Raw genomic sequence first — 12,686 nt, forward strand, 5'->3', positions numbered from 1 at the left:
GTGGGCAGACTCTGACTTCTGTGACACCTGCTGAGAGTGCTGGAGGCTGCCGAGGGTTTTGGAGCTGCTGCCCGTAATTTGGTATGTGCTGCTGCTGCTGTGAGAAATCTACTGATGAAATTCCGTGGTTGTGCTGGATTCTCTTTTAGGACTTGAGATGGCCAGTTTGGTCCTATGGCTGTCAGTTCATCCCTGGCTGAACAGGTCCTTGTCTGCTTTCTCCGTAGTAACTACGGCTGCCTGATGTTGGCAATGCAGTGACCGCAGCTGTGCGGTCTCTAACGCGGGTCTCGGAGCCAGTGTGTATCCGAGATGCGGCGCGACCCGGGCACGCGCTGGCTCCTGCTCAGTGTCCCTGCGCGTGACGCCGCACCGTGGGGCCTCGCGCGCGCCCATCGCGCCTTGCGTAGATCTCCGGTGTGCGGCCGACGCCGCAGCGCCGCCCTTTGTCTGCCGCGGGGCTCGGGCAACGGGACCGGGACCGGCCGCGGGCGGGCTCGCTCCCGGCGCGGTGTGCTGCGCGGGCGTCTCGCCGTCACCGCTGCCGCTCGCGTCTCCAGTGCAAGAAGCACTGCGGTGCCGGACCTGCTCTCGGCACGGGTCTCCCGCGCCCCCGATCCAGCGGCTCTGGGCGGTGCCGCCGCGCTCCGCCCCGACCGGTGCCCGCGGTCCGTGACGCGGCGGGGCGGGGCGGGGTAGCGCCCGGCGGCGGCGGCGTTAGCGGGGCGCGGAGCGGAGCGGAGTGGAGTCGAACGGAGCGGGGCCGAGGGCTGTCGGCCGGCAGGATGCTGGAGATCCAGCTGGACGATGGCGGCGTGGGGGGGTACCCGGGCGATGATTACTGCTCGGGGTCGGTGATGTCGGAGCGGGTCTCGGGCCTCGCCAACAGCATCTACCGCGAGTTCGAGCGGCTGATCCACTGCTACGACGAGGAGGTGGTGAAGGAGCTGATGCCGCTGGTGGTGACGGTGCTGGAGAACCTGGACTCGGTGCTCACCGACAACCAGGAGCACGAGGTGGAGCTGGAGCTGCTGCGGGAGGACAACGAGCAGCTGCTCACGCAGTACGAGCGGGAGAAGGCGCTGCGCAAGCAGGCCGAGGAGGTGAGCGCCGCCGCCCCGCGACCATCTTGGCCGCGGCCGGGCGGGGACCCCAATGCAGGGGAGCGGGAGGGCCCAGGGGGTGGCGGGGGCGGCGCAGGGCTGCGGCGGGGCCTCCTCCCAGAGGCCTCCGCTCCGTCGCCCCGATCGCCGCCACTCGCGGGTCCCTGCTGCCCGCGCCCCCGCGGTGGGCCCGGCTCGAGGGGAGGCGTGGAGGGGCGGCGGGAGCCCCGGGGCAGCGGCCGCCGGTACCTTCTAGAAGCGAAGCGCGGGGGCGGGCCCGGGCCCGGCGAAGCGCATCCCTCCCGCGGGGATGCGGGGCTCCCGCCCCCGGGACTCCTCCGGACCCGGCAGGCCCGGCCCGGCCCGGCTCCTCAGCCGCACCGTGGGGCCGGGGCCACTGCGGCTGAGCTGCCCCGTGACAGCGGGAGGGAAAAAAACCGAACCAAAATAGCTGCAATCCTGTGGAATTCCTGAGGAATTAGGAATTCACTTTGCAATGCTAACAGCGTCCGGAGGGGTCAGCATAATTTACGGTGTAAAAAATAGGTTTTAAAATGGGTAATTGTGCAGCCGTCCAGCATACTCAGTGTCAGCTGCAGGCTGTTTCATTGGAGCAAGGAATTGCCTTTAGAGTATAACTTACTGTTTTTGAAACTCATTTTTGCCAAAACTATGCCTCGAGTCATGATGAAATCGTTCCCAAGTCAGCACCTGCCATTTCCTGGAGCGTGGATGCGCTCCCGGGAGAGCCGGAGCAGGGTTGCCCAGCCGCGGGGGGTTGTTTGGAAGTGGCTCATGAGAAATCCAGCCCCTCTGATGGAGCGGAAGGAGAATTCTCGGGTTACAGGGACTCGGATGTAGACAAGACAGAGAGGAGGTGATCTGCACTCTGTCATCTTGCTGCATCTGCGCCTGTCCCTGCTGAAATACAGAGCATTCTTTCAGCCTTGAAGGCTGGGAAGCCATAGGGATTGCTGTTCAGCCTCTTGGAGTGACAGTCTGTGAGCTGGGACAGAGCATTGGTGGTGAAAAAAGTCCATCCCCACCACATCATCTTCTTTAAACTTCTTAAAAAGTGGGTTTTTTCTGTCTTTTAGACAAAGCAAGAGCAGAAGATTTAAGATTCAGTTGCTTTCCTTGGAGTCAAGTTCTGATCTGATATGGGGTAATTAATAAAGTAAAAAAAGTGGTAATTAATGAAATAGTTGCTGAACTGGAGAAGCAAATACAGGATTTTCATAGACGTGTCCTTGTTGATTAATAATCAGGTGTGAGAATCTCAGTAACTCAGTGGGGAGGACACTTGTGGTCCATTGTTCATACTGAAAGCAAGAGCCAATCAGTTAAAAGTTTTAGTCCGGAGTTCTGATTGCATATTAGTGGACTGATAAATGATCCTAAAATTCTTTTTAATGCTTGTACGGGTTGAAAAATTATTCTGAGTACATGAGGTTTATTTAATGTGGTGTAGAGACAGCATTTTGCAGCTTCTGAGAAATAGTAATTTTAAAAGTCCACTATTTATGGGGAAAAAATGGGACTGCAAATGGGGGTTGGAACAGTCCAGTTGGAGTCATCTTGCATCTTTGGACTGGGGTGGATTTCTGTTCTGGGCTTAGTAGATACAGAAGGTATTTTTTGTAAGCAAATGTAGTGGTCGCAGTTACATTTCCTGCAAGGAAACTTGGGAACCATGGTAGAATACCATTTGCCGATGGTATTTTAAAAAAGTGAGATTTAAAAAGTGCCAGTGATGATGATGAAGATACTCTGTCATCCTTACGCACAGCTCAGTGTAAGTGGGAGAAGAAAGTGTCTGCAAGGAGACTTGTTATCAAAAAAGGAATAGATAATGTGTTTCTTATGAGAATAAATGAGCATTCTGCCTCTACAAACCCCCTGTTACAAGGTCATACATGGAATACATGAATGCTCTTTCCCTTGGTATATAACGAAGTACATTACTTATATGCACCTGTTTCCCATGCACTGGTTACTTTGCAGTAAATTACATGTTATGGGGGTGAAAATCTGTGTATGACAGGGAATTACTGTCACATTGTCATATTGTCATACAGTATGACTGTGACAATTACTAGGTAATGGTACACAATCAAAAACCAGAAAACTGTTTTCTTCCCAGAACATGCACTGCTGCTCTGAAATGGTGCCATAGTGACGAGGGACTGTCCATCCCACCTCTCCAGCAGCATCAGCCTCCTGGGCTGTGCCTCAAATCTTGGGTGGGATCTTTACTTCTATCTGGGAAGATCCTCCCCTGGAAAAAGGATTTGACCTCAGTCTTGATTCTTCTCTGTGTAGGGGTGACAATTACAACAATTAAATTGACACTGAGAGGTTGGAAGTGAAAAACCGATCTGTTCTCTTGCAGTATCCTGTCAAAGGACCCTGACTAATAGCTACTTCATATTAATTAATTAAATTCAAAGTAACTGGAACCGCAGGTGGACATTTTTCTGGCATTAAAATGTGCATTGTCTTGACTGATTACCGCTGTGCAGAGCGATTGCACCTTGCTATTCATCTTTATGCAGCAGTTGTATACAAACAGACTGTACAGGTATGGTTTGTTAAATTAGGGTTGTTTCCAACAATTGTAGAATCATAGAAACATGGAATAGTTTGGGTTGGAAGGGACTTTAAAGATCGTCTAGTTCCAGCACCTCTGCTGTGGGCAGGGAAACAACTTCCTTTTCACTAAATGCCATAAAGGAAAGTTTTTCTTCTCAATATTACTGTCTTAATTTTAAATCAGTCTTTGCCAAAAGCAAATTACTGCTTTATTTTCTAAACGCTTGGGTTGTAGAGACTCCATGTTTTTCACTTGTCCTAAAATAGGGCAGCAGAAGCATCTGGGTAAGTGGATTTAGAATAGAAGTTCCTTGACATGAGGCAGTGCTGTCAGTTGCTGTGATTACAGAGCTTAGTACACAATATTGCAGTTTTCCGTGACCTCCAAGCTACTGAAGATATGGGCTTGTGCCAGATTTTTGGTGGTTTTGTTTTCTTCCATCTGTTTCATAGGGTACATATGAACATAGGATGCATATGTTTGAATGTAGGGTCATTATTGCTTGTGTGGTGTGGTGATCTGTGGAATCACAGACTCCTCTAGTGTGTCTGCGACCTCCTGAGGTTGAGTGCCACACCCTTGCTCAATCAGTCAAGGGCAGCTGGAGCAGGTTATCCGGGACCTGCTTAGAGTTTGAACATCTCCATGGATGGAGCCTCTCTGGCCCCCCTGTCCCAGTGTCTGACCCCTCGCAGGAAAAACGTGCATCCTTGTGTTCAGATGGAATTCCATGTGGTTTCCCTTGTGCCCGTTGCCTCTTGTCCAGAGCAGGGTCTGATGACCCCCTCATCCTTGCTCCCTCCCAGCAGGTACTTGAGCACACTGGTCAGATCTCCCAGAGCCTTCCTGAGCAGCCCCAGCTCTCTTGGCCCCTCCTCCTCTGCAAGATGCTCCAGTCCCTTTACCACCTTTCTGGCCCCAGTATTTGGACTGGTGCATAGGACATTACTTATTTTTATTGGCTAAATATTTGGTTTAGCTTGATCTCTTAAGGAAATGAAGCTGTTGTGATTGCTCTGTTAGGAGCTGCCCCAAATAACTTAGGAAGCTGGTGGCTGCTTTCAGAGATATTTGTTAAATAAAAAGGTTACTTAAATTTTTTGAGGTGTCTTTTTGGTGAATAGTGAAAGAGAAAGGCCAAGTGAAGGTCCTGCATGTTGAAGGGACAGACAGAGCTGGCAGCGTGCAAGGGATTGGTGGCAGCAGGACAGTTGGCACGTGGGTCTGGGGCAGGGGGGTCCAGCGTGCACATGCTCTTGCTTTCTGGGGTCTGCTCAGGGGACACGTAGGGGTAGAGCTGGGATGAGGAAAGGGCTAGGGACACCTGCAGAAATCCCCCAGGGAAAATAGGCCTTACTGGGTCCACTCTTAATGACATTTTGATTTATGCAATCTGCTTTCCTAATATTCTGTATTCTTCCTCTCTTGAAGACAAGCATCACTGTGTGGCCTAAATGCTTGATTTCTGCAGTGATTGTTCATCACACTGAGCACTGATGCCGAGACGAGTGTGCACGTGTGAATGCACAAGCTTTACAGGGATGTTTGGGGTATGTTAGTATGGCTGCTTGGAGTTAGGAAAGCCAGATGGGCCTCTGCCGTATGGGAGGTGCCTTCAGACCTCTTGTTGCATGGAAACTGCTTCTAGGGAAATTCACATCCCAAGGGAATGGTGGTGGCTGTCTGCAGAACACAAAGTGCATTAGAAGCAAAATAAGAATGTTGTTTGATTTGCAACATCAGTTCATGCTCATTAAAATGTTTAAAATGGTGGTCATTGAAGATGCATATAGGTATGGTGTAGAGGTAAGGACTCAGTGCTGATCAGGAGGTATGACTCCTCCTGAAGGCTTTTTGTAGCTTGTGTTCTGTGCTGCACCAGTCCAGCACCTGGGAGCAAGTTCTGTTGGAATGTGGTTGGGAAAACCTGTCTTAGTACCAGTGGCTGTTCCCATACACTGACTGCTGGGGTGGTCGGTGTATTTCCAGGCTGCAGCTGTTTGAGGGCAGGTGCTGCTGCCATGTTAGTGTCCTGGGCCTCTGCTGGGCTCTTGGAGCAAGGAGTTGGCATGTAACTGTGTGGCAGAGCCTGCTGGGCTGCAGTTCTCATGGACTTGTGTTGATGTTGGACTTGGCCTGGGGTGCGACGTGGGCTTCAGCAGCACGGTAACCCCTTGAAGCAGTGTGTCCTGCCTCTTGTGACATTCCCAATGTCTTTGGCATTGTCATCTTGTGAGCTTGGGCTTTTCCATGGGTCTTCTGACAGAATCACAGACTGGTTGAGGTTGGAAGGAGCCTTTGGAGCTCATTTGCTCTAACCCATTGCTCAAGCAGCATCACCCTGAGCAGGCTGCCCACAAGCGTGTCCAAGCAGTGTTTGAGTATCTCCAAGATGGTAGGAGACTACAAGATCTCCCTGGGCAACCTGTGCCAGTGCTCATAGGGAAAAAATGGTCTTCTGATGTTGAAAGGGAATCTCCTGTGTTCCAGTTTGTGTCCATTTCTTCGTGTTCTGTCACTGGGCACCACTGAAGAGAGACTGGCTCCTTCATTTCTGCACTTTCCCTTCAGGTATTTATGTACATTGATGAGACCCCCGGAGTCTGCTCTTTTCCAGGTGCTCCAATCCGTTTGTCATCCTTGTGGCCCTTCACTGGGCTCTCTCCAGTCTGTCCCTGTCTCCCTGGTGCTGGAGAGTCCAGTACTGGGCATGGCACTCTCGACCTGCTGGCTATAGCCCAGGACACCATTTGCCTCAAGGTCATATCACTGGCTCATGTTTAACCTGGTGCCCACCAGCAGCCCCAGCTTTCTGCCAAGCTGGGTGGCCCCAGCATGTCCCTGTGTTCCCCAGGGGCAGGATGTGAACTGTGAAAGCCCTTTGCTGGCATTGCCAAGTGTAGGACTCTTACTTGAAAGACACCTGGGTGTCATCCTTTCCCACTTTGAAAGAAGGAGTGTCCCTGTCTCCTGCTGTTGTGTGTCTGTGGCCATCACTCCTCATTATAGCTTGCTGTTTGCATTGTTATTTACCTTATAAGCACATTCACTTACCAGTAAGTAATTTTTATGTAATAAGAGGGCTCTGGTGTTTTGTTTGAAGATCAGTGGCAGTATTTTGGAAGAACGGGTCCTTTGTGAGGGGTGCTGTGGCTCACAGGTACCTGAAGAGCTTTCCAACGGCAATACGGCGAGCTCGCTGGCTCCTGTCTGCATCTCAAACAGCACAAAGGCTTGTAAAAATCCCCCCCTTGTTAAGGGAAAAGGGATACCTTAAATGTTGTCCTGCCTTGTACCCTCCTTCTCTTTAGGGAGATGGGGGGGGGAAGGATGACAGAAGTGACAGCTGTGGGCTCCCGCCCCTGGTGTTCACTGTAAGTGCTTTCTCTTGTCCTGCCTTGTATCTGCTTTCTCTGTGGAATGACTTGCAGCCTGGGAAGGCGTTTTGTTTCCCCACCCTGAAACCTGATCTTACGAGTAGCTGATTAATGGGAGTTTCTGCAGCCTGATGGTGACCTCATACCATCCAAGGAGGAAAGCTTTGCAGAATATCGGACACCAGATGCTTTTACCTGGATCCTTTGCACTACAGGCAAATAATAATTGAAAATAACTGGCAAGCATGAAATGCAGGTTCAGTGAGTACCAGATCTGTCTCCATATCCTTCAGGCCCTCTTGGTCCATTCCTGGAGCCTGCAGGCACTGTCAGATTTCACCCACGGAACAAGCAGCAGTCTTTGTGATTATTGGAGGGTCATTCCAATTTACCTTGAATCTTCTGCAGTTGTCTCGATTTACAAAAGCTGTTGGTCCTGGAGAAACCAGATTCTTCATTTTCATCAGAAGTACTGTGATACTTGTAAAGATAATTTTCTGCTGACCAGGCAGATGTTCACTTACATATTTTTGATGCTTTCTTCCTTTTTTCCAAAATACATCCATTCAGTTGTTAAGAAGTAGAAAGCAACACAAGTGAGAGCATTTGTGGTGATCCTTTTGTGTCTTCTGGGTCAGGCAAACCTCACATTTTGGGGATGTTAATCAGTGTGTCTCAATTTTCTCTTACGCCTTTTTTCAGTGATTTCATTTGACCACGATTCGGAATTGATCACAATATTGTAATTATGATCAAAACTCAGCAACTGAAGATAGTAAAATTAAAGTAACCAACAGCAAAAAATGTTTCTGGAGGTCCCTGAATTTGAAATTTGTATCTAAGTAGGTTAGTTACTTTAGATGAAGATTCTGATGTTTGCTCTTCCTTCTGAACTGGTGAAAGAAGCTCACTAGCCATCCTTACAGCCTCCTCATGATGTCTTCAAGCTGAATTATCTCTCCCCAGGTTGAATCTTCTCACCTTTTGTAAATGTAACTGATGTAGTCAGATAACTTCTATGAAAGGGATTGATGTCTTCAAGCTGAATTTTCTCACCTTTTGTAAACATGTTGTCTGATAACTCCTGCAATAGAAGTGCCTTAATAAAGAAAAAGAACTTTGTGTTTCAAGCATTATGTAAGATTGTCATACAAATAAATTTGCATTAGGTAGGCGTGGATGTGTATTAGAGAGTCTTATTCATGTAAATTTTACTGGATAAAAGATGTAACTTTTTACCCCATAGTGTGCTTGATTTGTGGAAGCCTGCACCTTGCAACCTGCACAGAATAAACAGTGTCTCATTTCTGAATTAGACCCTGTGTCTTTGTTTAGAGAGCTCCTAAAACTGGCAACAGCTCAATGCATTGGCCTACAATCAGCAAGTGTCCCATGTGAAAGGTTGGCGATGTTGGGATGCTGAGCATGCCTTTCCTTACAAAACCTGTAGCAATAAAACTGAATAGGATTGTAAGCTAAAAATTTACCATCCCATCATGTGTCTTCTGATGCACAACTAGGATTGATGTTAATACAAATAACAGTGGACTGGGGGATTTGTTAGGGCATAATTCAGTGATGCCTTTCCTCTGCTCAGAGTGAGGGTGGAGAGCTGCCTCTGCCAGCAGGAGTGTTGTCTGCTATTCTGGATCAGGCGCTGCTTCCCCCCTCCTGCCCACAGGACACCAGGGCAGGGACCGCTCTCTTCCCTTTCCTGGTATGATTGCAGTGTTGTGGCAGTCTGCACTTTTCTCTGACCACCTCCTTTGTGTGTGGCTCCACAGGAGAAGGACAATGCAGCATGGTTGGCTGTGAAGTGGGGTGACAGCGCGGGTGGAACCTGGGCTGGCTGCAGTGCTGCATTCCTGAAGGATGTGGAATGTGCTGGGCTGTTCTGGGGACTTCGGCTCTTGTGGGATCAGCCAGTGCTGGCTTTGAGCCATGGAGTGAGGTGTGTCCCGCTGCTGGTTTCTCACTGGCTGGTCTGAGGGAGGATACCCAATGCAGACTGAGAGCTGAAGTACAAATGCTTTGGGGTTATGCTCTAAGAGATGCAGAAGCAGCTTGTCCTTCGTCTTTGTTGATCTTCTCCCCATCAAAAGTTTGTGTGCAGAAAAAATTTTTCGGTGAAGACTATACATGTTTCTAGCTTGTTAGAGATGATGTTATAGGACATCAGCTGTTGGAAAGCCGCTTGCTAGAAACACATGATTAGTTACTATAATTTTTTCTAACAAACTATGAATTCTACACTGGTGGGATGAAATGCATTTAGACACTCTTCTGTTTACAAGTTCTGATAATTTAAAGGAATGTAACAGAGACAATTTGTGATTCTGTTTTGCAATAGAGACTGGCCATATGATGCGTATTTCTAAATCACTTCTCTATGAGGAATCAGGCTTTCCACATGTAATGCCTATCAGTCCTTGCCATTTGGTAACCTTTATTCTCACTTGGATCTCAGTCTTGGATTGAGAAAATCTGTATCCAAACACAGATCCTTCGTACAAATCCTCACTCAGGCTCATGGCAGTTATTAATATCAGTGTGTTACTAAAAATTGCCTTTAAAGTAAAATAGTGAGCAAGCACTATGAGCTGTTATTTATTTAAAAAGCAGTTCAGGATAATCTGAATATCAGTTGATAATGATGATCAGAGGTGATGGCCAGATTTCTCCTCAACAGGGTTACTTGCATAAGTCAAATTGTGATCCCCAAGTGAGCTTTGATGGGAAACTGGTCTTTCCTCTGATGCAATGAAGCAGCTGCTGGTCCCTTTCTGTTCATGGCTCTGCAGGTTGATTTGTCAGTGATACTTTTGGGATGTCCCCAGGTATATGAAGGCAGAAGTTAACTTCTGGAGATTTAGGAAGCAGAGTTGCAAGAGAAAAGCCAAGAAGTCTGGGGTGGATTTGGCCTTACTATTATTGCAGATGGATTTAAATCACAGAATCACAGACTGGTTTGTGTTGGAATGGACCTTTAAGCTCCTCTTGTTCCATGGGCAGGGACACCTCCCACTGGAGGGAGGTGATGCAAGCCCCGTCCAAACCCTGGCCTTGGACACTTCCAGGGATGGGGCAGCCACAGCTTCTCTGGGCAACCTGTGCCAGGGTCTCACCACCCTCACAGGGAAGAATTTCTTTGTAATATCTAACCTAAACCTGCCCTCCTTCAGTTTAAAGCCATCCCCCTTTATCCCATCAGGTCTGGAGAGGGATTGTGATGACTGAAGTTTCAAGAAAAATCCCCAGTCAGTCTTTATTTTTCTGAAAGTGATGCAATCTTCCATTTAGCAAAGGCACTTGGCCACCTTCATTCTTTCTCTTGCCTGCTGGGGAGGATGAAGATGGCCCACATCCCCATCATCATTGGTTGTCTTGGTGCCTCTGACAAGCTGTAGCAGGCTGGATCCTTTCATGCCACTGAGGAGGAAGCGAGGGCTGTTCCAGGTGAGAGAATCTGTATTTTGCCTGGCAGGACAGGTGGCTTTAGTTCAGATTTCAGTGGGAAGCGCGGAACCTTTTGCTCCTGAGTTGGATTGTGACATGGTGTCCTCTGATCATGAACAGCTGCTGGTATCTGTCTTCTCTCCGAGTACCCTGGTTGGAAGGGACCTGCTCAAAGCAGGACATGATGCTCAACTGAGTCTTGGCAAAAACAGCTTCACGATCTTATTTCTCTTTCCTTTTCTGCCTGGGTCTTGTCCATCCCACTTGGTGGTATGAATGCAAGTTGCTTACTCAGTTCCAGAGCAGACCTGCTTGTCCCCCTCAAGAGGGGAAGCATCAGCAGAGGGTTGCCTGCCCTTCCACCTGTAAGGTTTTGTGGAGAGGTTTTCCCGTTGGACACATGCCGAGTTTCTCCCAAAAGATAATTGTACGTAATAATTGTAAATACCAATTGAAAACAGGAAAATTTACTAATTTGTTAATGGTTAGATACTTTCAATGGCCCAAAAGCATGTTAGCTTTTTGCCCTCTTTGGGTTTGGGATGTGCTTGAGACAGGACTGAAAGAGCTCACTGGCAACACATTTACAAACAGCATGTATGGGAGTATTGTACAATGTGATGTACCATACATTTTGAAGAACTTGGTTATGGAAAAGTACCTTCCCTTCCCCACGATGGAGAGAGGTGTCATTTCAGTGTATTTTACCATTTTCTTTCACCAGTCAATGATAGCTTTGGAAAAGAACTCAAATACGTGTTTTGATTGTGGTAAATTTTGCTATTTATTAGCAAAACCGGAGAATTCTACTTTGGAGGGGAGGGCAGTGTCTCAGCAGCTGTAGCAACATCACAAAATCATTTAGATTAGAAGAAACCTTCAAGATCATCAAGTCCAACCTTTGACCCATTGCCACCTCGTCAAGCAGACCAGAGCACTGAATGCCATGTCCATTCGTTTCTTGGACACCTCCAGGGACAGTGATTCCACCATCTCCGTGGGCTGCCCCACTGCTCCTGTACTGGAGTTGGGGTTGTCCATCAGGTGATGTCTGTCATCTTCCTTTCTTCTGAGGTGACTGTGGCTTTAGTGGCAGACCGGTCCCCGGTTCTGGGGCCCTGCCATCCCACCAGCCTACTCCCCTTCAGCTGAAGTGCCCATGGCTGCTCTGCTTCTCATTTGCACATGGTCTTTGATCTTCTGCTTACTTTGTTATAAACTTTTAAACTTGTAAAGTAATGATTTAATGCCTCTTGGAATAGTGTTGTGGTTTAAGACAGTTTTTCATCACAGCCACCTTTTGTATCAGCATTAAATGCACCTGCAGCATCTTTGTAAATTCCACTTATTTTCACTGCCCACATTTCAGTAGCCCCACCTTCATCCCACCTCCCTGGTTGTGTGCCTTGCCCTTTCAGCTGTGTGGCTTTTGTGGTAGGTAGTCTTGAGTTCAATCAAAGTCACCACGTAATTTGCACCGTAATTCCAGGTAACAAAAATACCTACAAATATATTTTGCCCTCACAAAGAAAGACAAGTTTACACTACCAGCTTGTGTAATTTTAGGTTTTTTTCCTTTTAACAATGTTTATTCTGTTAATATTTGTTTCACTATCTGTTGTTATCCATGCTCTGTCCCTGCTCAGCATTTCAAACCAGTGCATCAGTGTCTTTTATTTCCCTGAATGGAGGCTTGTGCTAAGCTACGCAGAAGGCAGAAAACTGTGGCTTCAATAATGCAATGTCATACATGAAAAAATATATAAAATATTTAGGAAGAAATTAAAAACAAGCAGGCCAAAGTGTGGACAGTGATTGTTGGATGCTTACAGTTGCTGCACTTGGGGTATGATGAGCTCTGTGATTTGGGAGAAAATTCGCATCTATGCTCTTGAAATAAGGAAACTCATCTTAAACTAGTACTTACCAGGTAATTGTACTGGGAATGCATCTGTCCAACTGCCCAGCTTCCATAGAGCAGTCTGCTGTGGAAGCAGCATGTGAAGCAGAAGGTCATGCATGTTATGATGTGATGGATGTCTGGCAGCCACTCAGCCTGTTAATACTGAATAGTATAAACTGTATGTTTATACTCACACGTTAAGGTGCTATTAGCATTAAAAATGTGTGTAGCTATAGTATGTATAGCCACACCAC

At 47.9% G+C, this 12,686-nt stretch overlaps 1 protein-coding gene across 29 annotated transcripts in view; it reads left to right on the plus strand.

Annotated features, from left to right (window-relative positions):
- The first annotated feature begins 693 nt into the window (after positions 1-693).
- MAPK8IP3 (mitogen-activated protein kinase 8 interacting protein 3) overlaps positions 694-12,686 on the plus strand; it is a 73,404-nt gene continuing 61,411 nt past the window's right edge. For all 29 annotated transcript variants that reach the window (XM_048321407.1, XM_048321417.1, XM_048321408.1 and 26 more), the window contains exon 1: positions 694-1,103. In XM_048321407.1, coding sequence (XP_048177364.1) covers positions 786-1,103 — 318 coding nt within the window. In that variant the 5' untranslated portion in view covers positions 694-785. The remainder of the gene's footprint in view (positions 1,104-12,686) is intronic.

This window comes from Corvus hawaiiensis, chromosome 16 (genome assembly GCF_020740725.1).
Source record: "Corvus hawaiiensis isolate bCorHaw1 chromosome 16, bCorHaw1.pri.cur, whole genome shotgun sequence".
In the NCBI taxonomy this organism is placed as follows: domain Eukaryota; kingdom Metazoa; phylum Chordata; class Aves; order Passeriformes; family Corvidae; genus Corvus; species Corvus hawaiiensis.